The 25,516-nt window shown below is 43.3% G+C and overlaps 1 protein-coding gene across 4 annotated transcripts in view; it reads right to left on the bottom strand.

The window, feature by feature from the left end:
- MICU1 (mitochondrial calcium uptake 1) overlaps positions 1–25,516 on the bottom strand; it is a 243,587-nt gene that overhangs the window by 119,613 nt on the left and 98,458 nt on the right. For 3 of the 4 annotated variants that reach the window (XM_090058755.1, XM_090058756.1, XM_090058754.1), the window contains exons 6-7: positions 14,910–14,975; positions 13,608–13,722 (exon numbers count right to left, since the gene is read on the bottom strand). In XM_090058755.1, coding sequence (XP_089914881.1) covers positions 13,608–13,722; positions 14,910–14,975 — 181 coding nt within the window. The remainder of the gene's footprint in view (positions 1–13,607; positions 13,723–14,909; positions 14,976–25,516) is intronic. The other variant, XM_090058757.1, reaches the window with a different exon arrangement.

Raw genomic sequence — 25,516 nt, forward strand, 5'->3', positions numbered from 1 at the left:
AAAAGATAAAAATGCAGGAAATTCTTCTTGCAGGCTGGCAGAGTCCCAGCCTGGAAGGAGCTGGGGGGAGTGGGAGGAGGGCAATCAGCAGGGGGTGCCATATGGCCACCAGGCAACCTGCATAGCAGCTCCTACATACAAGTCTGGTGGGGGAAGGGGCAGGAAAGGGGTGGGAAATGAGGCCCCCATAGTGAGGGTAGCAGGGAGGGAGTTGGGTAGGGCTGGAACTCCAGCCTAGGTGGTGCATAGTGCACTTGGGGTCCATGGCCGCAGGGCCCACATGGGAATTGGGGCGGAGCTGCAAGCAGCTCATCTGGAAGGCTGGGGGGGCTGGCTCCCCACTGCTGCATACACTCCCTGCACTCCTCTGCTGCTGCATGGATGTACCCCCCAGCATTGTGTGCAGGACAGGTGTGGGCTGCCTGCTGTGGGCTTAAGCTCCCACCCTGCTACCTTTCCCCCAGGGCCTCCATGGCCCAGCAGGTGGGATCCAGCATGCCAGGGCAAAGTGGGCGGGGAAGCTTGATGCTGATGCTTCTGGGAGTTCCTCACCGTCACAGCAAGGAAACCCTGCCCGCCTGGCAGCAGTGGGGGTGGCAGCATGGAGGGCACCTCACCATGGCAGTGTGGGGATCATGACAGCAGAGGCAGCTGGCCCCGCTCTGCCCCGCCATGCCAGGTCCCACTCGCTGGAACAGAGGCTCTGTGGGGAGAGCAGCAGGGTGGGAAGCCCCAAACCTGCACACAAATCTGGGGGCATACACTCCCCATGCCCCACGTTGGGAGTGTGCACAGTGGCAGGGAGCCATCTCCCCCACCTGAACCCACAGTGAGCAGCCTGCATTTGTACCCCCACAGGCTCCACTCCAGCCTTGCTGCTCATGCAGAAAGGGAAGCTGGCCTGGGAGGGGCAGGCAGCTGTGAGTGGGGAGTGAGGGGCACCAGCAATGGGGGGGAGCAAATGGCATGGGCAGGGCACCAGCATATCAGGGCTGCTCAGTGCCACAACACGGTGAGGGAGGACAGCTGCAGCTTGACTCATCCTGATGAGCAAAGGGGGCAGGGGGAGCTCTGATTTTCCATGATAAAAAACATATAGTTATTTAGAACATATTTTATTATATTGATTGAGGCACTGGTAGGCTTCCAAATTGCTTTACAATTGTAAATAGATCAATAAAACATTGGTGTTCAACTAACACCTATGTATATAGTGGCACTTCATTTTAAACATGGAAAAAAATGTAGATTCTGGGGTTTGATTTAAATCAGAGAATTTTTTATTTTTTTTAAGCAGAGAATTTGTGATCTTTAAACAGAGAAAACCAGGGGGTCTCTAACTTCCCACATGGGAGCAAGTTTGTTTAGAAGTTTCACTAAAGAAATCTCATCACACTTGGGAGCTTGAGGTAGACTCTGGTTTCTGAGGACACAAACTCTGCCCTATATTAAGTGCAGGAAAATTATATCACAAAAAACGTATCCTGAGTCAACCTAAAATGTCCCTAACTACATTTTTGAGAAGATTTGTTTCCATCAAAAAGCATAAACTACCTATCAGCACCTAGATGGTGGCTCTAATCATTTTAACTGAATACACCTAAACCAGCGATACTGAACCAGGGTGCTGTGGCACCCTGAGGTGTTATGAGATCCGTTAAAGGTATTGCAGGATGCCACACTATTAATATTTTAGTTTCATAGTTGGTAGGGTCGGAAGCGACCTGAGCAGATCATCAAGTCCGACCCCCTGCCATGGCAGGAAAAAGTACTGGGGTCAAATGATCCCAGCGAGGTGTTCATCCAGCCTCCTCTTAAAGCTGCAAACACCTCCACGTGATTCACAACATAAATCCAGAGATCTCAAATAAGAATCCATATCATCAAAAATATTCTGACTTGCTGTGGTCTTTTCAAGTATTTTGCAACAGAAGAACTGCTCTATTATTATTTTCTGTAGTTTAAAAACAGTAAAATTACATTCACAAAGTTACAAAGGGGTGCCTCGAGTATAAAAAAGGTTGAGAACCACTGATCTAAAGGATCAGAATTAAGTTTGAGAAGTTCTATCCCTTATGTAAGCTGTTCATTATAAGGCCTGTTGGTGATCAAACAAGTGTTAGATTTTACTATTTTTAAATTGAAGAGAAGACCTGAAAGCTAGAAGTGTTTGCCATGCCACTTATTTTCTCCTTTGAATGAAAGGCACCATACTGTACCAAAGTAGGTGGTCTGGAAAATATATAGATCGGGGTGGACAAAATATAGCCCACAGTCCAGATCTGGCCTGGCAAGCCATTCTATCCAGCTTGCAGGGACCCTAAAAAATTTTAGAAAATTATTATTTTTTTTTTTTAAGCTTCCCCAGCTGTCTGTCAAAGATGACAGGCACCAGTGGCAGCAGGACCCACACGAAGCCAGCAGCAGGACCCAGCTGCTGAGCAGCAAGGCCTGCCGGGTCTTCCCCACCCCCATCCCTCCTCCTGCCTCCAGCTCTCAACCAGACACCTCTGCGGCTTCTGGCTTGGCAACCTTGGGGCAGTTGTGCGCCCTCCCTCTATTCAACTGGAAACATAGATAAGGTGGGACAGAGGGAGGGGGAGAAGAAAAAAAAGATTGCTGTGATCCACCCAACAGCTGGAAGCTGCATGATGCTGGTGGGGCTGGGCTGGAGTCAGAGCGGGAAGTGGCAGGTGGAGGGGGGTGAAGGGAAGCCACAATGGCAGGATGGCAGGGGTAGCAGGAGGGGGTTGGCAGAGGAAAGCAGTGGTGGTGGGGGAGCAGCAGGGACAGTGGCGAAGGGGTTGTGAAAAGCAGCAGTGGTGGGGGGAACCATGGTGGGGAACAGGAAGTGGCTGCAGTGGGGGGAATGACAGCAGTGGCAGCAGTAGTGGCAGGCTGGCGTGCGGGAGGGAGGAAAGAAAAAAGAATCAGGAAAATGACAGGAGAGTGGTGGCAGTGGGTGGACATGAAGCCTGTGCTGGTGCCCTAGGGCCAGTGGGGACCCAGGGTGGGACGGCAGAAGTATGGAGCCTGGGCGCAGGGTTTAGCTGGCTGGATTGCACGAGGCTTGCACACAGTCAGCAAGAGCCACATCCGATAGAGAGAGAGACATGGGGTTGGTCCGCTGGCTCCTTCTTCCACTCCACTCATCATAACCCAGTTGGGACCGGCTTGACAGAGACACAGGTAGAAGGCTGTCAGGCCCCCCACAGCTAAAGACCCCTGGCAGACCCTCTGGAGGACCCTGACCCCCCCACTGGCATGGAGCCAGGAGGTAAACAGGGACTGTGGTGGCTTGGCAGAATCAGTGGTGGGAGGCAGCTGAGGAGGGTTATGCCCCTCCTCATTAGCCCAGCCCCCCAGGGAACCACACAAACAGTTGTGCTCTGGGCTCTGGCATGCGAATTAGCATGGCAGTTTGTGCAGGAGGGCAAGGAGGGGGGCCTGAGGCTCTAGGTGGTGAGCTTGAAGGGATGGGTTGGCATAGCAGTAGTCTGGAGTACTACCTGTGTAACTGCACCCTAAAATTTCCCCCCGCCCCCCTGCAGCTGAAGCCTCCCCCTTTGGTACCACTGAGGCCTCCACCCAGATGAAGCCCATGGTTCTGGCCTCTACTCAGACAGAGCCCTGGTTTCCAGCCTGGCTCATATGCAGGCACTTAAGAACAGGAGCAATGACACCTCCCCTTGTGGGGTATGGTCTACAATAGAGTCTCTGGGATGCCAGATAAGGGAGCTCCATGCTGCAGCGCAGAGGCTGCATACCATCAGGGATGGTGAAGAGGAGATCAACACCCACTTCCAAAACCTTTGCCAGAATGACAAGGGAAGAGCACAGATGGCTGGCAGGATGAGGGTGCACAGGAGGAGCTACTGCAAAGTCCAGCCAGGGGTCTCCGGCCCCAAGACATGCTGTGCCAGGATCACCACCTCCCTGGAACTTCACAACAGATATGAACTCCTTGCAGCATCAACAGAGCCAGTAGAGCCACCAACTCCAGTACTTGAGGAAGGAAGGCAACCAGCAACCACCCCTAAGAAGAAATGCAGAGTGGCTGTTGTGGAAGATGGGGGACAGAGGAAGCCATTTTCCACCATAACCCCTTAGCCCCTGAAGTCAGCTGCCTCCCAGGGATCCATATTTGCGGTGTAGCTCAGAGGATCCCTAAACTTATCCAGCCCTCTGACAACTACCCCACGTGGGCATAAAAGACAGCTCAGAGCAAACCCGGCTGGGTCATGAGTAATTACAGGGTTCTGGGGGCTGGGCTCAGAAGGGCGCAGGTAGTTTTCTCCTTAGTCCTCCCAGTTACGGGTCACAGACACAGGAGGGAGAGATGTATTGAAGAACCAAACAAGACTGTGGCATTGGTGCCATCGTGAAAGCTTCGGCTTTTTTGATCACAGTCAACACTCCAGAGAGAGGGGCAGTGGTCTGTTGGGAAGGGCCAACCTCCACCTCACCCCAGTGGGAAAGCAGCTTTTCTAGGCCAGAATGGCTGAACTGCTCGACAAGGCATTAAACTAAGTTTTCTGGGCACAGGTGGACAGTCGTACAGTGCAAGCCCAGGAAGTGAAAACAACAGAATCAGCAGGTCAGGTAACACAAGGCAATTTACTCTGTCCCCAGCCCAAGGAAAGGACTCTAAAAGCAAAGGGAAGCTGTCCAGGGCTTCCAATCACAGGCTTAGCTGCCTGTACACAAATGCCAAGAGTATGGGGAACGAACAGGAGGAACTGGCACTTCAGCTAAACAATAACAAATATGATCTCATAGGGATAATGGAGACCTGGTGGGAATGCACCTACAACTGGACCACAGGTATAAAATGGCTACACCTTGCACAGGAAGATATAACTCTCTGTGAAAGAGCAGTACATTTCCCTAGAAGCAAAGATTGGCACCCAAGGAGGGGCAACTTGAGACCCTCTGTGTTAAAATATGGGGAGCATGTGGCGAAGGGAATATAACTGTAGGAGACTATTACAGACCTCCTAACAAGGAGGAAGAGCTTGACCACAAATTCTCTAGGGAACTAGCAGAGGCTGCACACTCTCAGTGCATGGTCATCATGGGGGACTTCAACCACCCTGACATCTTATGGGAAGAGCATTCAGCCAGATCTGTTCAGTTGCATAGCTTCCTCACTGCATTGATGAACTCTATTTGACTCAAGAAGTCTGTGGGCCAACAAGAGGTAAGGCACTGCCTTTGCCCAGATCTGGTTCTGGCAAAGGGGATGACCTAGTGAGCTACCTGATGATTGAAGGGAAGCTTGGTGACAGTGATCATGAGCTGATCACTTTATTCATCACAAAGTGGGCAAATCATTCAGCAATGCAGAAATCCTCGACTTTAGGGAAGTTGACTTCCACAAGCTTGTGGGGTTAGGTTGGTTGTCGAGGCCCTGAGAGATCATGATCTGACAGAGATGGTTGCTCCTTGGGCATGTGATCCTAAAAGCACAAGGGAAGTCCATTCTGACCCACAGGAAAGGTAGCAAAGGGGCTGGGACACCCCTTTGGCTAAATAGGAAACTCAAGGACCTTTTAAAACTGAAAAGAGAAACTCACAAGAGATTGAAGTCAGGAAATACCACCAAGGAGGATTATGCAGCACTTGCCTGCACTTGTAGGGAGTGGACCAGAAAAGCCAAGGCTGAAAACTGACTACAGGAATCAAGGACAACAAAAAGTCCTTCTTCAGCTATGTGGGCAGTTGGAAAAAAACAAGGGCAACTTTGGACCCCTGCTGAACAAAATGGGGCAGTTAACAACCAACACCCGGAAAAAAGCTAATCTCCTCATTGATTACTTTGCATTGGTTTTCCACCAGCCCAAGGGAATCGCCCTGCTTGACAGGACACAGGATAACCATGGTAAGGGCAAATGCATGCCTATAATTGGTAAAGAACTTGTGAAGGAACACCTTGAGAAGCTGGACAGCCACAAGTCAGCTGGCCTGGATGGAATGCACCCCAGAGTGCCAAAAAAAAAGTTGGCTGGCATCATACCACGACCAATGGTGAGGATATTTGAGAACTTATGGCGCTCGGGAGAGGTGACGGAAAATTGGAAGAAGACCAGTGTCATGCCTATCTTCAAGAAGGAAAGGAAGACAGACTCGGGGAACTACAGGACAATCAGTTTGACCGCAATCCCTGGAAAGATCTTGGAAAAAATTATCAAAGAATCCATGAGCAACAGGCTAACGAAAGGAAACATTCTCAGAGAGCCAACATGGCTTCACTGTGGACAGGTCTTGCCTGACCAACCTCATTTCCTTCTATGACCAGGTGACGCATCACCTGGACAAGGGTGAAGAGGTTGATGTCATATATTTGGATTTCAATAAAGCCTTTTGACTTGGTCTCTCATGATGTCCTCATTGTAAAGTTGGGGAACTGTGGCCCTTGACAACCTTGCAGTCCGATGGCTGGGGAACTGGCTTCCAGAGAGCGATAGTCGATGGAACAGAGTCAACATGGCACATGGTCACCAGTGGCATCCCCCAGGGTTCAGTACTTGGACCAGTAGTCTAATATATTCATAAACGATCTGCATTTGGGTGTCAGAAGTGGACTGGCCAAGTTCACAGATGACACCAAATTATGGGGAAGTGTGGTCATGCTGGAGGATAGACTGGTGCTTCAGACCAACCTGGACAAGCGCACAAGGTGGGCGCATCAACACCTGATGACATTCAACACAGAGAAATGCAAGGTGCTTCACCTAGGGAGAAACCCACGTTGTACTTATAGGCTCAGCAATGCTACACTCATTAGCACCAGGCCGAAAGACTTGGGGGTCATGACTGACCACAACATGAATATGAGCCACAAATGCAATACCGCAGCCGGCAAAGCAAATAAAACTGGCTTGCATCTACTGACGCATCTCAAGCAAGACGCAAGAAGTCATCCTCCCGCTTTACTCAGCCTTGGTGAAGCCGCAGCTGGAGTATCGCATCCAATTCTGGACTCCACACTTTAGAAAAAAAATTGAGAAGCTTGAAAGAGTTCAGAGGATAGCAACATGCATGATTAGAGTGCAAGCCTTATGAGGAGAGGCTGAGAGGCACTGGACTTCTCAGCCTGGAGAAGAGAAGGCTCAGGGGGGACTTGGTGACAGCCTATAAGTATATAAGGGGTGTGCATCAGGAACTGGGAGAATATCTGTTCACCAGAGCACCCAAGAGAAGACTAGGTCTAACCGTAACGAACTGCTGGAAGACCGCTTTAGATTGGACAGGAGGAAAACACTTCTTTATTGTCCAAGTCTGCAGAGTCTGGAATAGACTCCCCACAGAGTGGTGCAAGCACCTACCTTGGATACCTTCAAGTTTGGATGCTTATCTTGTTGGGGTCATCTGACCCTTGGGCAGGGGTCTGGACAAAATAATCTCACAAGGTCCCTTCCAGCCCTAATGTCTAGGAAATCTATGAAACCCCACAGTCCCCATCCCAAACCACATACCCCACACTCCTCCACAGCCACCCACCATACCCACACCCAGGGCAAATTGGGGCGACCACCCTGGGCTTCATGCTTTGGGGGGCCCCTGCGGGCAATGTCATACAGGCACTACTGCAGCCGCCACGCACCACCGCTGCTGAGCACTGCTGGCACTACCAGCTGTGGCCGCTCACCACCCCCTTCCCCACTCTGGTTACTTGACACCCTCCCCTGCCACCAATGCTGCCTCCAGCTTCTGCAGGCAGTTGCCACCCCCACCCCTGGCCCCGCACAGGCTGATATGTCCCAGGCCCTGCACACCCCTAGGGATGGCTCTGCCCATACCCCACCACACACACATACCCACTCCCCAACCACACCCCCAACATCCACCACCTTACCGCCCACACACAACATACCACAGAACTGTATTTTGAGCTATTATGCAAGCATCTTTAGATATACTTCGTAAACACAAAAATAAGAATAAAAATATTTTAAAATAGAATTAAAATAAAAGTTATAGTAGATGGCGTTTTCTTTGTAAATGATTTGGGGTTTTTTCCAGTTTCAAAATTGCAGCACCCTCCCTCCCAAAAGGAGTACTTCCAGGGCAAGAGGAGGGACTTCCAGTGGCAAAGGTCAGGGGTTAAGGAGCGGGATTTCTGGTCCCAATATGGGGACCACGGGTGGAGCAACTTGCAAGGGGCAGGGCTACCCATGCAGCCTTTGACAGCTTACTGAAACTCAGTAAGCAGCCCTCCACCTGAAATAACTGCCCACCCCTGATATACATGGACAAAAGACCTGGTTCAAGGAACACCCGCTTGTTTATAAGCATTTTATACATAATACTAGCCAATAGCTCGCAAAGAATGATGGGGGGGGTAGCGGGCGGGGATGGAGCCCTATGACCCCCCAGTCCAGGCCCGCATCCCCTTTCCTTCCTGCCACTTGGGTCCAAGCCCAAGCCCAATGCGGAGAAGGACCAGGCCCAAGGTTAGGGAGAAGCTGGGCCACTGCGACGGGGGAGGAGCAGTGGGCCTGAGCTGACCCGGCAGGTGGGTGGGAGAAGCGGGCTCGGAGGAGAACTGGGCCCAGGCCCAAGGGGGGGAGGAGGCCTGCTGCTCCCTCCTGCTGCAGCAGGCCCGCTTCCCCCCTACTCCCACATCGGGCCTGGGCTCACTCCTCCCCTTCCCCCACTGCTGCCGCCATGGCGACTCGCTCCTTCCCCCCCCCCATAGGCCTGCTCCTCCTCCCACCACCGCTGGGTCAGCCCTGCAGACGGCGATGACTGAGGGGAGTGGGGTGGGCCGAAGCCAGTGCTGCCCCGTGGTGTTCCAACCCCACTCCCCCCTACCCCCGTGCTACCACCCCCACTCTGCTCCATTGTCACCACCTGCAGGGAGAAGGGCAGGGGGGCGAGGCCAGTGCTCTCTCACCCACATTCTGTCTGTCTCCAGGAAGCTGTGCTGGCCTTGCCCCCCCGCTCCGACCCCTGTGTCCCTGCCATCTTGCTGGAGCATTGCCATCTATTTGAATACTTCTTCACACTCTGATTAGTTATTTGTCAGCCAGAGTGCAAATAAAATGTTAGACAGACAGATGCTTTTATAATAGAATATGTTAAATTGTAGATGTAAGGACCACAATTAAAAATCCCTGATGAGTTATGAAATCAGATTATTTTTGTGATTTCATTACGGTCCCATGGGTTAGGGAAAGAAGTTACACATAAACCAGTTTAAGTGATCACAAATCGGTTTAAACCTGTAATATGAAAATCCTATATTTAATCTTTTCAAAGGCTTTAACAGTTACAGCAGGGGTGGACAAAATATGGCCCACAGGCCACATGCAGCCTGCCAGGCCATTCTATCTGGCTTGTGGGGCCCCTAAAAAGCTTAGAAAATTAATATCTATCTGCCCTTGGCTGCCTGTCATCCCTTGATGGCTTCCCAAAACTCAGTAAGCAGCCCTCAGCCCCAAAATAATTGGCTGTCCCTGAATTACGGACATTTGTAAAATTTTACCTTTGCCAGTGCAATCACAGAATCCATCAACTGAATGGGATAAAGCAGTTTTTAAAGTATAAGGAAAATGAAATTTGAATTGACCAGTTACTTTTTGTTCCTTTGAGTCAGTTAATAAAAAAAGTAGACAAATACAGGATTAAATGGGCAGTTTTACTTTGTAGTGTTTATAATTACTTCTCTTGGAAGTTCAAAAGTAGTAGTCACATTTCACTGAACACAATCATTTTCTTTCCTGTGATTTTCTAATGGAGCTGAAAATTAAGATAGAAATTTTGTTTACTTTCCCTTTTATATATTTGCACCTTCAGTAGGTCCAGTACACTTCTAGAAAAAAAAAAGCTCCAGTTAGAAAGGATAGAAATATTGTTCTGCATTTCTTTCCAAAACAAGCAGAAACCCTTTTTAAAACCCTAGTTGTAAAGAAACAATGGGGCATTCCTGGGGCAGACTAGCAGACTACTGAAATGTCATATGGTTTGTCTGGTGCAAAGAGGAAAAAAACCTCAAATAATATATTCTTGACTTTTTAAACAATTTTCACAGATTTCATAGACAGCAGGGCTGGAGGATCAGAGTCCAGCCCCCTGCCCCAGGGGCAGGAAGTCAGCAGGGATCATAGGATCCCAGCAAGATAAGCATCCAAAAGTGTCTTGAAGGCTTTCAAAGTGGGTGCTTCAACCGCCTCTGGTGAAAGTCTATTCCAAACCTTGGGGGCTTGGATAGTAAAGAAGTTCTTCCTTATGTTCAGCCTGAACTGGTCGTGGCAGAGTTTGTGACCGTTTGATCTTGTCATCCCTTCGGGCACACTCTAGTGAACAGACATTCCCTCAGATCCTGATGAGCACTTCTGATAAACTTACAGGTGACCACCAGATCACCTTTGAGCCTTCGCTTTTCTAGGCTGAAGAGTCCGATGGCTCTCAGCCTCTCATCATAAGGTCTGTTTTCCTGACCTCTGATCATGCGCGTGGCTCTCGTCTGCACCCTCTCAAGCTTCTCCACATCCTTTTTGAATTGTGGAGCTCAAAACCGGACGCAGTATTCCAGCTGCGGCCTCACCAAGGCCGAGTACAACAGGAGAATGTCGTCCCAGGATTTGCTTGAGAAGCATCTATGGATGCAATCCAGCATTTTGCTTGCTTTACTAGCTGCAGCATCACACTGAAGGCTCATGTTCATCTTGTGATCAATCATAAACCCCAAGTCCCTTTCATCCATAGTGCTAACCAGCGTAGCACTGCTGAACCTATAAGCATGCTGCAGGTTTTTCCTCCCAAGGTGGAGAACCTTGCATTTTTCGGTGCTGAACACCATCAGGTTCTCGTCCACCCATTTCATGAGCCTGTCAAGATCCGCCTGGATCACCCTCCTGTCCTCAGGTGTGGATGCTTCACCTCAGAGTTCAGTGTCACTTGCAAACTTCGCCAGCCAATATCCATGTCATTGCTGAAGATGTTAAACAGTATAGGCACTAGGACGGAGCCTTGAGGGACCCCACTGGTGACCACACACCAAGATGATTGGTTTCTGTCAACCACCACCCTCTGGATCCTACCGCAGAGCCAATTCCTCAGCCAGCAGATTGTGGTGAGGTCGAGGTCGCAGTTAGCCAGTTTTCCCAAGAGGTGATTATGAGATACCAGATCAAAGGCTTTTTTTAAAATCAAGATATCTGACATCAATCTCTTCTCCCTTGTCCAGGTGATAGGTCACCTGGTCGTAAAAGGAAATGAGATTGGTCAAGCAAGACCTACCCGCAACAAACCCAAGCTGGGTATTCCTCAGGATATTGCCATCAGCTAGTCTGTTAAGGATGGCCTCTTTGATAATCTTTTCCAAGACCTTCCCCACGATAGAGATCAGGCTGATGGGCCTGTAGTTTGTCAGATCTACTTTCCTCTCTTTCTTGAAGATAGGCATGACATTGGCCTTCTTCCAATCTTTAGGCACTTCACCAGAGCACCAGGAGTTCTCGAAGATCTGTGCCAGGGGCTGAGCTATGATGCTTGCTAGCTCCTTGAGTACCCTGGGGCGAAAACTGTCAGGACCAGCTGACCTGAAGGTATACAGCCTGTCAAGGTGTTCCTTCATGAGGTCAACTTTGATGGAGGGTAAGGAATCCCCCTCACCCGGGCCTCCCTGTCCCATAGTAGGCAGGGGCGTCTCATGGGACTGGTGAAAAACTGACACAAAGTACCCATTAAGTAAGTTAGCTTTTTCATGGGCATGGGTTGTCAGTTGTCCCATCTGGTTTAGCAGGGGTCCCTTAGAGGTCCCTTGCTTTTTCTCCGGCTCCCCACATATCTAAAAAGGACTTTTTATTGTCCTTGACATTTGTAGCTAGCTGGAGTTCCATCGCAGCCTTGGCTTTCCTGGTTTGCTCTCTGCAGGTCCGAGAGTATTCTGATAAACTGGAGTATTCCTCCTTCGTGGTGCTTCCAGTCCTCCACCCTTTGTAGGTCTTCCTTTTAAGATGCAAGAGGTCCACCAGTTCCCTGGAGAGCCAAGGGGGCTGCTGTGCCCTTTTGCTGCCTTTCCTCTGAGACGGGATGGACTTTGCTTGCACATCCCGGATTGCTCCCTTGAAGAGCAACCACTTGTCCTGAACTCCCCTCCCCTTTGGGTTGTGGCCCTTTAGGGCCTCACTGACAAGCCTCCTTAGTTTGTCAAAGTCAGCTTTCCTGAAGTCAAGGACTTCTGTATTACTGACTGACTTGCCAGCTTTATGGCAGATGGTGAAGGTGATCAGCTCATGGTCACTGACACCCAGCTTCCCTCAGCTCATTAGGTCACCGATTAGGTCCTCCCCGGTTGCCAGCACAAGTTTGAGCAGTGCTTTACCTCTCATCAGCCCACAGACTTCCTGCATCAGATAGAGGTCATCCACGCACAAGAGAAAGCTTTGCGACTGCTCAGATTTGGCTGAGTGCTCCTCCCATGACATGTCTGGGTAGTTAAAGTCTCCCATGACAACCATGCACTGGGAGCGTGCAGCCTCAGCCAATTCCCCGGCAAACTCCTGGTCAAGGTCTTCACGCTGGTTAGGGGGTGGTAGACTTCCACCATAGTATCCCCTGTGCCATGTTCCCTACAGATTTTTACCCAGAGGATCTCAAGTCATCCACTGTGGGTGCCAATGTCAGCTTGCAGGGACGTTTAGCTTTCCTTGACATAGAAAGCTACACTCCATCCCCTTTTGTCCACTTGATCCCTCCTGTACAGGGTATAGCCATGGCCTGTGGCCCAGTCATGGGTGGGGTTCCACCGGGTCTCCGTTATCCCTGGTTAAACAGTTATTTGCGTTTAGCAGGTGGACAAGTTCCTCCTGTTTATTCCCCAAGCTCTTGGTATTTGTATACAGGCAGGCAACTGTCCTCTTGGGGGCCCTTGCCTTTGCTACAGTTTGTTCCAGGGCTGGGGCAAGGATGGGTTCCCTTAAGTGTCTTGGCCTGCTGGCTTTGCAAGGGTTGCTCAGAGGGCCAGCAACGGCAGTAGTCCCCCCATCCCCTGGCAGGCTTACTTGAAGTAAATTAGTGAACTAACAAACTATTGAACAGGTTTCACTTGCACTTTTTGTGGACATTTAACAGTCCCCACAACATTCACATGATTGAGCTTACTAGAACACATACACCTGGAAAGTGAAGTTTATACACTCTAACAATTGCAGAAAATGAACTAAAAATTCATGTCATGAAATCATTTGCACCACAATGTCAATAAGAGTTATGTCCATGTAGTCACAAAATACTAGCATATGATCAATATGATAGATTAGTCAGAACTAAGGCAAGTATTACAATTTCTGACTTTGGGATGTGAAAAATAATCAATTATTTATGAAACATGACAGATAGTTTCGAAAAAAAGAATAAATCTGAAGCTATAATCTATTTATGGGGATTTTGCAGATTTTGGGGCTAAAGGACATAGATGAATTAATAAACAATTACCCTTTCATTCAGCTCTAGTTTAAAAGTATCTAACAGAATCCCTTTAAGGAAAAAATGTATACAACATCATACATAACAGGAAAAAGCATCATTGGTAAGCATTTAAAAACAAAGAATTAAGTGATAAGAGGTTACAAAAAATACCACACAACTATACTTACTGGAAAGAACAGTAGTAAGGAAGATGTAGTCAGAAAAAGAGATGAGTCCACATTCTCCAAGGGTATAAAATATACTGTCTTCATCGGCAAACTTCTCTCGTTCCTGGGATAACTTCTATATTATACAGCCAACCCATACCACCAAAGGAAAAAAATAAAAGAATCAATTAAAACACAGAAACAGAAAGAGGTATTATTATGGAATTTTCATCAATACACTTTTTCATGAACACATCTGTACTATTATTTAAATATAATGGACCATTTCCAGCCTTCAAATTTATCAGAAATAGTTTGTGAAGATCAGTGTGTTTTTATTTCAAAGACAGTATAGTAAGAAATTGGACAATTTTAGCTTACTACATGTATACATAGAGATATCAACACATGATGTGCCTTTTGTTTAGGTCCGTCTGATTTTTCCAGAGAATGTACTATACAGATTTCTTCAATGTAAAATTCAGAATGGCACTCTGGACGTTTTCTATGAAAGTAGTAGTCTAGTTTATCAAAAGTTTAGATAAACTAATTTGATTTGAATGACCTGAAATAACTAAATATTGTTACCAGAAGACTTAATTATTAAAAAATGTTATTGTAACACTATCATTCGCTTGGTAAAGTCAACTAGATGAGTCTGAATCCTTGTACCACTTCAGAATCTTTTTGGTACCTTGATACTTTCCGATTGGGAAAACATGCATTATACGTATCTTGTCCCCTGATCTCCTTGCTATCTGAAAGCCAGTGGATAGACTAATCCACTGAAGCTTTAAAGACTGAAAAGGATCCACAAAACTGTGTTAGAAGCCAAGTACTGAAGTTCATACCAGTGAACTATTTGAAAAATATTAGAAGACACACGCGCACACACACACACGGAAAATGTTTACTATAAAAAGACTAAGTGCAGTTGAGATTAATCTATATAAATTCATGCAAGCATAGAAGCAAGGGACAATGCAAGCTTAAGGACAGTATTTGGAAGCAACATCAAACACCACACGAGGGTCCAGCTATACACTGTCCCCCATTGTTACCTCTGTCTAGCGATGATCCAATCATATACAAAGACAAAGGAAAGAAAACTGGTTAACCAATGACAAAATAAAGCACATAAAACATCAAAATGATGTTAGATTTGCAAAAGCAAGAAAGATTTGGAACAAGGTAGATGCTGTGATTATACATTGCTAAGAAGTCTAGGTATGAATCCCAGCAGGAGTTAGCTTTTAGTCTCTAAGGTACAGACCCATCATCTACAGCTAATGTCTCATTCATCTGATTTTTGAGAGAACTCACCATTCTACTTGACAGCAGATTGGGGATTAGTTCATCTAATAATTTAAATGAAAATTTAAGCAGTATCTGGCTTGGAAACCACAAGAGAAAAAAAATCATATTGATCAGCAGGTATACAACTTCCAGTGAAGTTCAGCTCTATTGATCAAATACAACTTGTAGTAATTACTCCTTCTTTTAGACATGGGTCTGTTAAGAATCTGAAGTAAGGTAAACCACTGGCAGCAGCAGAAAGTATCAATGCTTTGCACAAGAAAATGACAATTCACATTCAGAGAGCATCAGGCTGAAGATTCTTTCCATGAAGTATTTTGGTCATCTTTTGCAACAAAATAGATCTGCACAAAATTTATGCATAAATATCTGTACAGCACTTGTCTTTAACATGATAGCAAACAACATTTATTATCCAAAGAAACTATTCTGTTGAGAGATGGTGGTTTTCAGTCTTTTCTTGCATTATGTCAATTGCTGTAATTTCAGCTGTATATCCCACTCCCATGTGTTACAGAATGGCTTTGCTTTGTCTTTATCTCCATAGTTTGCAACACAGTAAGCCACTTACTAGCACATAGATAACCTACTCTGTAACTATTTCATATTTAACAGACATCATTAAAAGCTGGATGTGGTTGATTTAATTTTCATGGGTTGTATGCATTAAAAATTGTTCTTTAATTCTTAATGGCTGGAAAAGTTCCCTATAAAATTAAAAAAATAAATGTCAATGAACTAAAACACCCAAAATTGAGCTCTGTTTTCTGAAACAAAAGAGCTGCATGTAGTATTTAGAAGTATTCTCCCACTCAATTTTTTCGTAGAGTAAGCAACAAAAATATCTCTATTTTTAAATAATTATACTGGTAGTCACACAGGCACAAACCTGGGAAATCTAAATGCACAGTACCACAATGAGGTCTAATCCAGCTTCTGTTAAAGGAAATGGGAGTTATCACGTAAATTTGAATAGAAGCAAAAGCAAAGCCAATTTGCTAAAAAAGTAATTTTGCGTGATGATCTGTTCAGAATTTGCTATAACAGTTTGAGGAGATAGTCTTTTAATTTTCTATATTATATCACATTTTTATATACACACATCTTTATATAGAAACCATGGTCCAACAAGGATTTTATTGGGCTTTTTGGCTTTGTTCCTTTACCCATCCAAAGGGTAATAAAATTGAGTTTCATTATTAATTCTAAAATAACTCAGGTTAGGAAAAAAAAATCAAAATGGATTGGTTATACCACTGAATTTTGTAGAGATTAATATTAAAGGCATAATTTCCATAGCTAGGTCTCTACATATCTTTTAAGCAATATCTTTTCTGCAGTCTTTTTTCTAACATTTCAACTAAAAGGTTAACATCAGGAATGAAAGAATAAGAAACAGTGTTACAAATTTTGAAAAAAGCAAACAATGTTAGATTTAAGCTGCTTCAGTAAATCTAAAAACCGCAAGTTAGCTTTACAATTTCATGATTAGTTTATCTGTACAATTTCAGTATAACCTTCACATTTCATGCCCTTTTGTATCTGAATGCAAGCTAATTTTCAGAGAGAGATGCTTGAGTTAAAAATTATTAAATCAAAGCTTTTCAAACAGCCTACAAAAACATTCACCGTTGCATTTATTTTTGAACCTCAAAAACAGAGTAACCAGGTAAGATCATCCAGCATTGCCTAAAGAACTTTCAGAATGTAGCATTCAAATTAGCAATCCACTGTAAAAACAATCTTTATCAAGCCATGAAATCATATTAGATGAACACAATCTCACACACACACACTTGCACACAAATATAAGTCTAATATATTATTATTGCAATAAAAGCATAACTATATATTCACTAAGGAGGTATAAAAGCTGAGTAGAATAACTTCTAAGAACAAAATTCAGATCATAAGTCAATTTTTCAAATATTACCCATCATCATCCATGAACAGAAAGGTTTAGCTACATTTAAAAATACAGTCCATTCCTTATAATTGAGGCTAAAACTGCAAGTCAATCTCTGAATTGAATTTAAATCTAAAGAATAAAAGACGTAGTCATCTTAAGGTAACAACTGAAACTGATGCATGTGCTTGCTATCCAACATGCTATGGTGTACTGCAGTAAAAGCTACATAATAAAACACCAGAAAAGCATTCCATTATTTAGCCAGAAATCCAAAGTCATCATAATGGTAGTGTTTTCCCTTATGGAAAACACAGAAAAAAATATGTAAATTGTTTCCCACCCCCTTACTGTATCGAAAATCTGACCAAATGGAAAGTCAAAAAGTGTTTACTTTTCTTATGAGCTCAGCTAAAATGAACCAATGCAAAAGGAGGACAGGCATAATTTTTTTTTTACACTTTTTAAAAAAGAGAGTTTTCCAAATTTTAGTTCTCAAATATATACATTACAAGCAAGTACAGACTCAAAAAAGTAATATTTCCAGCTTCTCCAAATATTCTGCCAATATACCCGAATGCTGATTTGCAAAACACCTAGTATCCATTCCTGATCTTTTAAATCAAACACTGCCAAATAAACAGGACAGTTTTCAGTTATAGACAAGTGCATGTTACTTAAACCAAATCTGAAGGCATCCAGTATTTTTTTCAAGTGTTATAGAAGAAGGGGGATGGGGAAAAAAGTTGCAGTATTTGGAATCTCTTGGCTAACTCTGCCCAAAGCAAGCATCTGTATTGCCATCCTGTTGGAATGCTAGTGAAGGTGCAGTAAGAGATCCCAGTGCTCTGGATATCGCAAGGTGTCATTTATGGTTAACAGATCAAAGCAGACACTAGATCTGTTTATAACTCAATTAAGCAAACTGGATAAAGGATATAGGTTTACAAATTAATGTATTAGGTATATTTTCAGAAATGTATATGAATTTCAATGTTGATTTTATTCAAAGCCACTAAACATACATTTTTTTTAAAAAAGCTCATCTAAACCTGGCAGTACCATTTTATTTTGCACTTCAAAAAACTACTTAATGAGCAGCATTTAATATGCAGCTTTTAAAAGGAAGTATTTTTGGCAAGTCATTTAAAGATGACAGTTTGAATTTCAAATCGGGGGGGGGGGAAGAGCCACACATTTAGCAATTTTGCCCATGCAATTAATACTTATGTTTCAATACCCACTTTGTGCATATATGCATCAAAGCTTCAGGAAGTTCTCCATCTTAAGCAATCACTTCACAAACCTTCCGTCCTCTTCCAAAATAACAGAAGCACAGTGCACGTAATAAAACGGATAATTTAAACCAAAATTAGGAAGTATTTTGCAAATTAATTAGACTGTAGTTTAACTTCAAGTATTCTTTACTATAGTTTTTCAGATGTTTTGTTCATTCTAAATTCCATAAAGTTATAAAAAAAACAAAACTCTGTAACCATATATGAACTATGAATGCTTAAGATACCCGTAAATTTTACCTTGCTGTAAGGCAATTCTCTTTCAGTCCCAACTGACCACCTTCAGTTCTATGAACTACTCAAAATGCACACACTGAAATATACATTTTCATAGCTACAGGTATGAATATTTTTGTTTAGAGCTTACAAAAACTAAGATGTCATTTAATGAGTCACCACTTAATGTCTCTGAAATTGCATATAATCAATGTCAACAACTGAAACAGCTTTCTTTTAAAGCTAGTAAATGCATATATGCACACAATTATACATATGTACCATGCAAAATTAGTCTTCCTGGGATGTTGCATGGTACATAATTTCCCTAGTTTAAAGAAACAATTTCCCTTGTCTCTTTAAACAAGATAAACAGCTGGAGACCCTACAGTGGATACACCTAGACTAGGAACTAGGTCATGTTTTAAATCTTGTTAGTCAACACATTTTAATTAATACACTTTTAAATGTCACATAGCATCTAACTTAGACAAGGTTTGGCACCTTTAAAAACCTGCGCTGGTCATGGTTAACCTCTCTGTGCTGAACAATGTTTAGAAAGGTGCCAGTATGAACCTATTTTTCTAATCTTGCTAGAGCTTGCACAAATGTATCCTGTTAACCCAAACCAGTAAAACTCTTTCAGAGCTAGTGCAGTCTAAGATCTAAGAAAAATTATACTGAGACAGTCTTATAAAAAGTGACCAGGTATTCTGCAACAGTGCATCCTTCAAAAGAATATATTAGCAGGAAAACCCTTTTGAAATTCCTATGCAGTTCAAAGGATGATACACACTGTAGTTATGTTTACTAATATTAATGCCTCAGACTTACATTTGTATAAACAGCCTTGCCTTGGCACCTGACTATCCAATTAATACAGCCATTACAAACAAAAGAAATATTTCAGAACCAGATCTCCGATGTAGAACCCCATAATTCATGATGTAAAAAAGATCTAAAGAGTAAAAACTGGAGAGCCAGGTCCTGCAGAGCACTCTAAACAAGAACAACAAAATTCCAGGGTTTTTTTTCCTTATAGTAATCCTAAAGATCTCATTTCACCCTCCTGACATATGTGGATAGATTCATTTTTTATATAATAAATCAGAATACTGTTCCTCAGCTTAAGTTGTTTATGGAGGATTTCACTGGATAATTCTTTTTTGCAGTTAAATTAAGCTTCTGTTAATTAGGGAATAATTTGCAATACCACTAGTTAAATCTAGAACATACATGGTGAAGTCTACATATTAAACACAGGCAAATGCAAACAAGGTCTGAATGTCAAATTGAGAGGTATCAGAATATTAAAAAGTAGGTTGGCAATGTTAAGAAAATACCTACATCTTTACCTGTTTTAGGGCACCCTCCCCCCAAAAATAAATATGGTTTATGACCCTTTAAGTAGTGCGTCTTGATGAAGATTTTAAAATAAACCTTTAGTCATTAAGCTACATCTAAGTAGGAGTATAAAACCTCTCTTTATACTGATTTCCACTAAATTTGAATTCAGACACTTTCAGGAGAATTAAGAGTTAAGCAGCAACTATTACTATTGGTGGTCTCCCGAGACTGGAAAGAGAAATTTACATATACTGTCCACAGCAGCACAGTATCTATCCATCATGGAAAAACAAACTGCACCTGAAATGCAAGGCCAGCATTCTACAGTCAGGAGGAAAAGAACAAAACTTTCCAGAACCTTCACAAGCAACAAAACTGCACATGCAAGGGAGAAACCCCTGCTAAAAAAAAGCAAAAGGAATATGCCTCTTAAAAAAGGGACAGTCTAAACTTTAATTCCCCACTGATGAAGCGTCTCAACACTCAAGTGATGTAAACTTGTGCCATTTTAATATAGTTTCCATTAATATACAAAATACTCCCAACACTTTTTTCGAATAAAGTAATTTATTTTTTGATTTCGGGCTACTTTGTGCTATCAGAGCAGTTTAAGAGTAGTTTTTCACAAATGCCATTTAATTTAATCTAAACCAAATATGATTATTTTTTAGATTATAAGTGCAAACATTTTCAATTTACCACAGGGCACTGCAGGAACATCACACACAAAGAATAAATCAAATGTGATCTCTCATCTGTGAAGGGTGATTATTTTTCACAAATCTACAAAGAACAATCTCTCAATACTGAAGGTGCTATTGGATTTCAAGGTCTCTCAGAAATGAACAAAAAACGGTGCTGAGAGATTCTGGTTTTTCAGGTATAGATGACAAAGCCCAAAAAGGTCATGTTTAATTTAAGTAACTACGGAGATTCTACAAAATGTATTGATATATGCATTCAGAACCAAGGTACAAAGTTTTCCTACAACAAAAAACACGACTTTGATTCAAGGAAGTCAAATTTTCTCATTCCCTGCTTCTTATTATTTATGTTTCGTATAAAAAAAGCCCACTAACCTTTCTGAACTTCTCACTGGGCTACTTAGGAAAGGCATAAAGAATGTCACTGTTGCCTAAAACTGTGCTGAGCAGTTTTACCCAAGTAGTTCAGAATTAGCATATACAAAAGTTATGTCCAAAATTAACTATGTTAATTAGTTTAATATTAGCAATATTAATAAAAGTTCTGAATTCATGTACTTAGAGTTGGGAAAACATCAAAATTAAGATTGTCCATGAAATATTAGCTTGCCTTCTTTATGGTATTAGCTTTTGATATATTTTTTATCACATTAATGGGCTATTTTTTTCCAGCCTTCTTAAGTATTCAGGATGGGCAGCAACTAGGAAAAGAATCAAGGCCGTGCATTAAATGGAATCCCCTGTCAGATCTGTGTCATTTGTTACAGAGGATATGGAGGAAATTAAATGAAGAAAAAGGATGGCTTTATGGGAAGCGAAGGTTCCTACCAAAGGAGAACTGGATTCTATCCCTACTTCTACCTAAGAATTCCTGTGTGATCCTGCGTACATCAGTTAAATCAAAACTTCTAGAGGTAGCTGCTTTGTGTTCCGCATTTTCTGGATGCCCACCGTCAGCCATGTATACAGAAGTGTGAGCACACACAGCTGCAACTGATGACATTTGGAGCTGCTTGTGAATATCCTATAGAACATTAAGTATGCTGAAAAAATACCTGAAATGTTGGAAAAATTGCCCCAAATGACTCAAATTAGAGTAACAGCTCCCATTTTGGCCATAATTCCTCTGTGCTTTGGTTCCACCAGGAAAATGGAGATAATACCACCTTACCTCACACACGGTACCATTAATTGTTACAACACAACTTGATTGCTGCAGTGATCATAGCAATCATACGCAAGTAGGGCTGGAAGGGACCTCATAAGGTCATCTACTCCAGCCCCCTGTTTAAGGCAGGATCAGCCCCGACTAAACCATTCCAGCCGAGTGTCCGTCTTATCAACTTTTGAAAGTTTCCAAGGATGGAGACTGCCCAACTCCAGATAGCCTAGTTCCGATGCCTGACCACCCTCAGAGTCAGAAAATTCTTCCTAATTTCCAATGTAAATTTCTTATAATGCAGTTTAAGGCAGTTGTTCCCAGTCCTGTCTTTTACAACCACAGAGAAAACCCCATCTCCATCCTCTCTGTAATGACCATTTAGGGAACTTGAAGACGTATCAAATCCCCCCTCAGTCTTCTCTTCCCAGAATAACTAACTTTCAGCTTTTCCTCATGAGTCTTGCTTCCCAGGACCCTCATCATTTTTGTTGTTCTGTTGTTGTTGGACCCTTTCCAAATTGCCCACATCCTTCTTGAAGTAGGGCCCAGAATTGGACACAGTACTCCAGATGAGGCCTCACTAGTGCTCAACAGAGCAGAAGAATCACCTCGCATTTGATTTACAAGTGACACTTCTATTAATACAACCCAGTATACTGGTCACTGCTTTTGCAAGAGCATGTTGTTGGCTCACAGTCAGTTTCTGGTCCACCAAATCTCATGAGAAAATAATTTTGCACTGAGAGCAGGTACTGAATAGTGGGCGTGTCTACACATTCATTAATGTGCTTTTGCTACTACGTATTGAGTTCAGCACTCCTAATACGAGGTACTACATAAAGGCATATTAGGCTGTCCTAATGCTCAGTAGCAAAAGCAAATGTTTTTTAGTGACACTCAATGTGCAGTAGCCTATCTGACTACACATTAGCATATTAGCACTTCTTTTATGCACACTTTAATGCTCAGTAGAGTAGGCTACTGCGCACTAAAGCACACACGTAGATGCACCCAGTGGGTAGTAAATGAAGCCTAAAAAATATTTACTGAATGAAGGAGTCCTGGGGAAAAAACAGTATACAATTATATAATTAAGAACTACCATAAAAAGGCACATCACAGCATTTCCCAACCTTTTGATACCTAAGGCACACTTTTTTCAAGACTGAAGTGTGCCACCAATTTTACTCCTACGTTCAAGTGGGGAAAAACAGTGTCAGCATGAATGCAGTTTGCAGGTGTCTGGTCCTGGCACAGCTTCCCAGTGGCTGGAAAACTGTATGTGCATGCAGCTAGGGAGTGGTGGACTGAGAGAAGCAATGGCAACACAGACTCAGGGAAAGCCCTTCTTGGGGGAAGAGGCTGTCAGACAGAGCATACTGAGCTGCTCCATTATATACCCTAGGGCCAAGGGCTGGAGATGAGAAGGGGGTATCAAACTCTGGACTGCCCTGGGAAGCAACAAGACACAGGTATGGCTGGGGAAAGGAGGCAGAGGACAAGGACAAGGACACTTGTTTGCAAGGGCTCCTAGGTGCCTGCAGTCAGCTGGACCTGGGTAGGAAGGAAAGAGGAGGATGGGACTGGCACCTACCTGCTCAGCAGGAATTGGAGGGGGGAGGGGGTGTGCTCTGCTGCACCCTGCTCTGCTCTTTGCTCTGTATGCACACTGTCCCCCCAGCTTAAAATACAAGAGAAAAGGAAGGAAAGTATAATTTTATGCAGTGCACACTGCTCCTGTGGCCCACTAACCTGCTGCAGCACACCCTTTGAAATCACAGGCGCACACACATGCTGGGTCCTGGTGATTCCAAAACCAAAGGGTGCAAGTTAAGGTATTTCTCCTTCCCACCTCTGGCTTGTCTTCCACACCTACCTCCTTCCCATCCAACCAATCCCCCCTATCATGCTCCAGTTCTCCACATGTACTGAAGCCTCTCCCTTCTCCATGCTTACACATACTCCCTGCATCACCTTCTCTGTCTTGCACCTACATTCCTCTCCCATCCTGTTTGAGTTGTCTTCCTTCTCCAGCACAAAACCCCATGGTCACGTTACTTACTCAACAGTATTAAAAACCCAGCTGCTGCCTCTGCTAATGCCAAAGTTGCAAGAAGAAAGCAAGCAGAATATTGATAGTATAGGAAAGAGTCTGTCAGTGTGTCTGCCACCAGAGCAGCCCTTGGCAGCCAAGAGGAACATTTACAAGGATAATACTTGTACTGTAACTTGCTAAATGCAAATGGCATCTTTGGAGAATTTAGCAGCTGGACTATAACAAACAGCACACTGAGCATGAGCAAGCTAAGATTTTGCCTAAATTTAACTTAAGTTTTGGGACAGGGAAGGGGAAGGAAGAAAGAAGGAAGATCCCCCACAGAATGACAAGCTGTCTCCCAGATTTCAAACCTTTACTCTAAAGCATGAAGGTACTAGAGCTAAATGAAACAGCTATTGTAAGTTATTTTAAAACAGGCAGGGCAATGCATTTTCCCCACTTCTTGAAAACAAACAATTTCTAACCATTCCTTGAATATAGCTAGTATTGTAGCTTACAAATTCAGAAGGGTGCTTAAACTAGCCTTTTCAAAATTTGTGTGCGGGCAGTCCTCTGACTTACAACACAATTGGTTCCTGAACACTGCAGTCGAAATGTTGCAACTCAGAACTGATTTTCCCATAGGAAACAATGTTATACATGGGGGATTGCTTCCTGAACCAAGGCCCAATGCCCTATTTTCACCAAAAATAACCCAGAATTTTGTACTCAATTATAGATGAGTATAATACAACTACATTAATGTGTTTATATTGTAAATAGCAATCATACTGATTTGGAAGGACTTCACTAAGATGACTTTGCTTGGCATTTTGAAGGGCTCTGGCTGGAGTCTTCTTACGAGTCTTGGCTGCAGGTTTTTCTAGAGTCTTGTCTGCTTTCTTAAAGAAAGGGTCCAAGGAAATCTGGACCGATGTTCTCCAGGCGACGCAGTGAACTTGTCAAAACCGATATCAGAAAGTTGAAATGGTGTCAATTTATAAATGTTTTAACATTTATAACATTTATAAATATTGTAAGTGTGAAACGCAACACAAAACATTGCAAGTCAAAGACTGCCTGCACCTTCAAATGCCTGCCATTTTGCAATTTACTTTTGGCCAGACAAATGCCTATTGATTCTAATGGAATAAAAGTGATTCCATGACCTTAGGCTGGAAACTTTATTTATATCAGAGATAACTTACTGCACTTTAATGAAAAGAAGTCTTCGCCTGCAAAGGGAGATACCACACAAGAGAACAGGAATAAGTATACTCCAGTTTATCAAAAAATCTGTTCCAAAAATAAAACTACTTATTAAAAATTTACCCCATGGATTGTATTCTCTTTAACATTTAATGTTTTAAGTTTAAATATTTAGAGATATTCTTTTTTCTTTATGTGCCAAGTATTACGGTCAGGAATTAAAAGATAATTTGTGGGAGTAAGAAGGGGTAAGTATGTACTGTCCCTTTTATAAAAAGGCATATAATATGCATTTTGAAGCACAAACTGTTTAAAGCACATGCTGATAAGTCAGTACCTGCCAGAAATCCTGATGAAAGGGGACAGAGTTATAAAGAGGGAAGAAAATGAGGGAATGTTTGGTTACACCAAAAAACAAAAAATCAAAATTAAAATAAAAAACCCCACAAATATTATGTATTATGCAACATAGAGAAAAATCAATTACTGACATCAGGAACAAAGAATTGCTGGATACCTAGGAACAGGAATTAAAGAGCACATACAGCAACTTGTAACATTTAGGAATCCTTGTCAAACAAGCCCTGTGAAAACGAGTAACAAAATTAGTAACACAAAGTAGTAGCAAATATTTCTAGCTTTGGCAGAAAGTAAATATGCTGCAAAAATTTGGTGAAGGGAAGAAGAAAAAAAGAAGCACATATTCTATTGTTTGTGGCTGGAAAATAACATT

Source organism: Crocodylus siamensis, chromosome 7 (assembly GCF_052110815.1).
Source record: "Crocodylus siamensis isolate JL-2025a chromosome 7, ASM5211081v1, whole genome shotgun sequence".
NCBI lineage: Eukaryota > Metazoa > Chordata > Crocodylia > Crocodylidae > Crocodylus > Crocodylus siamensis.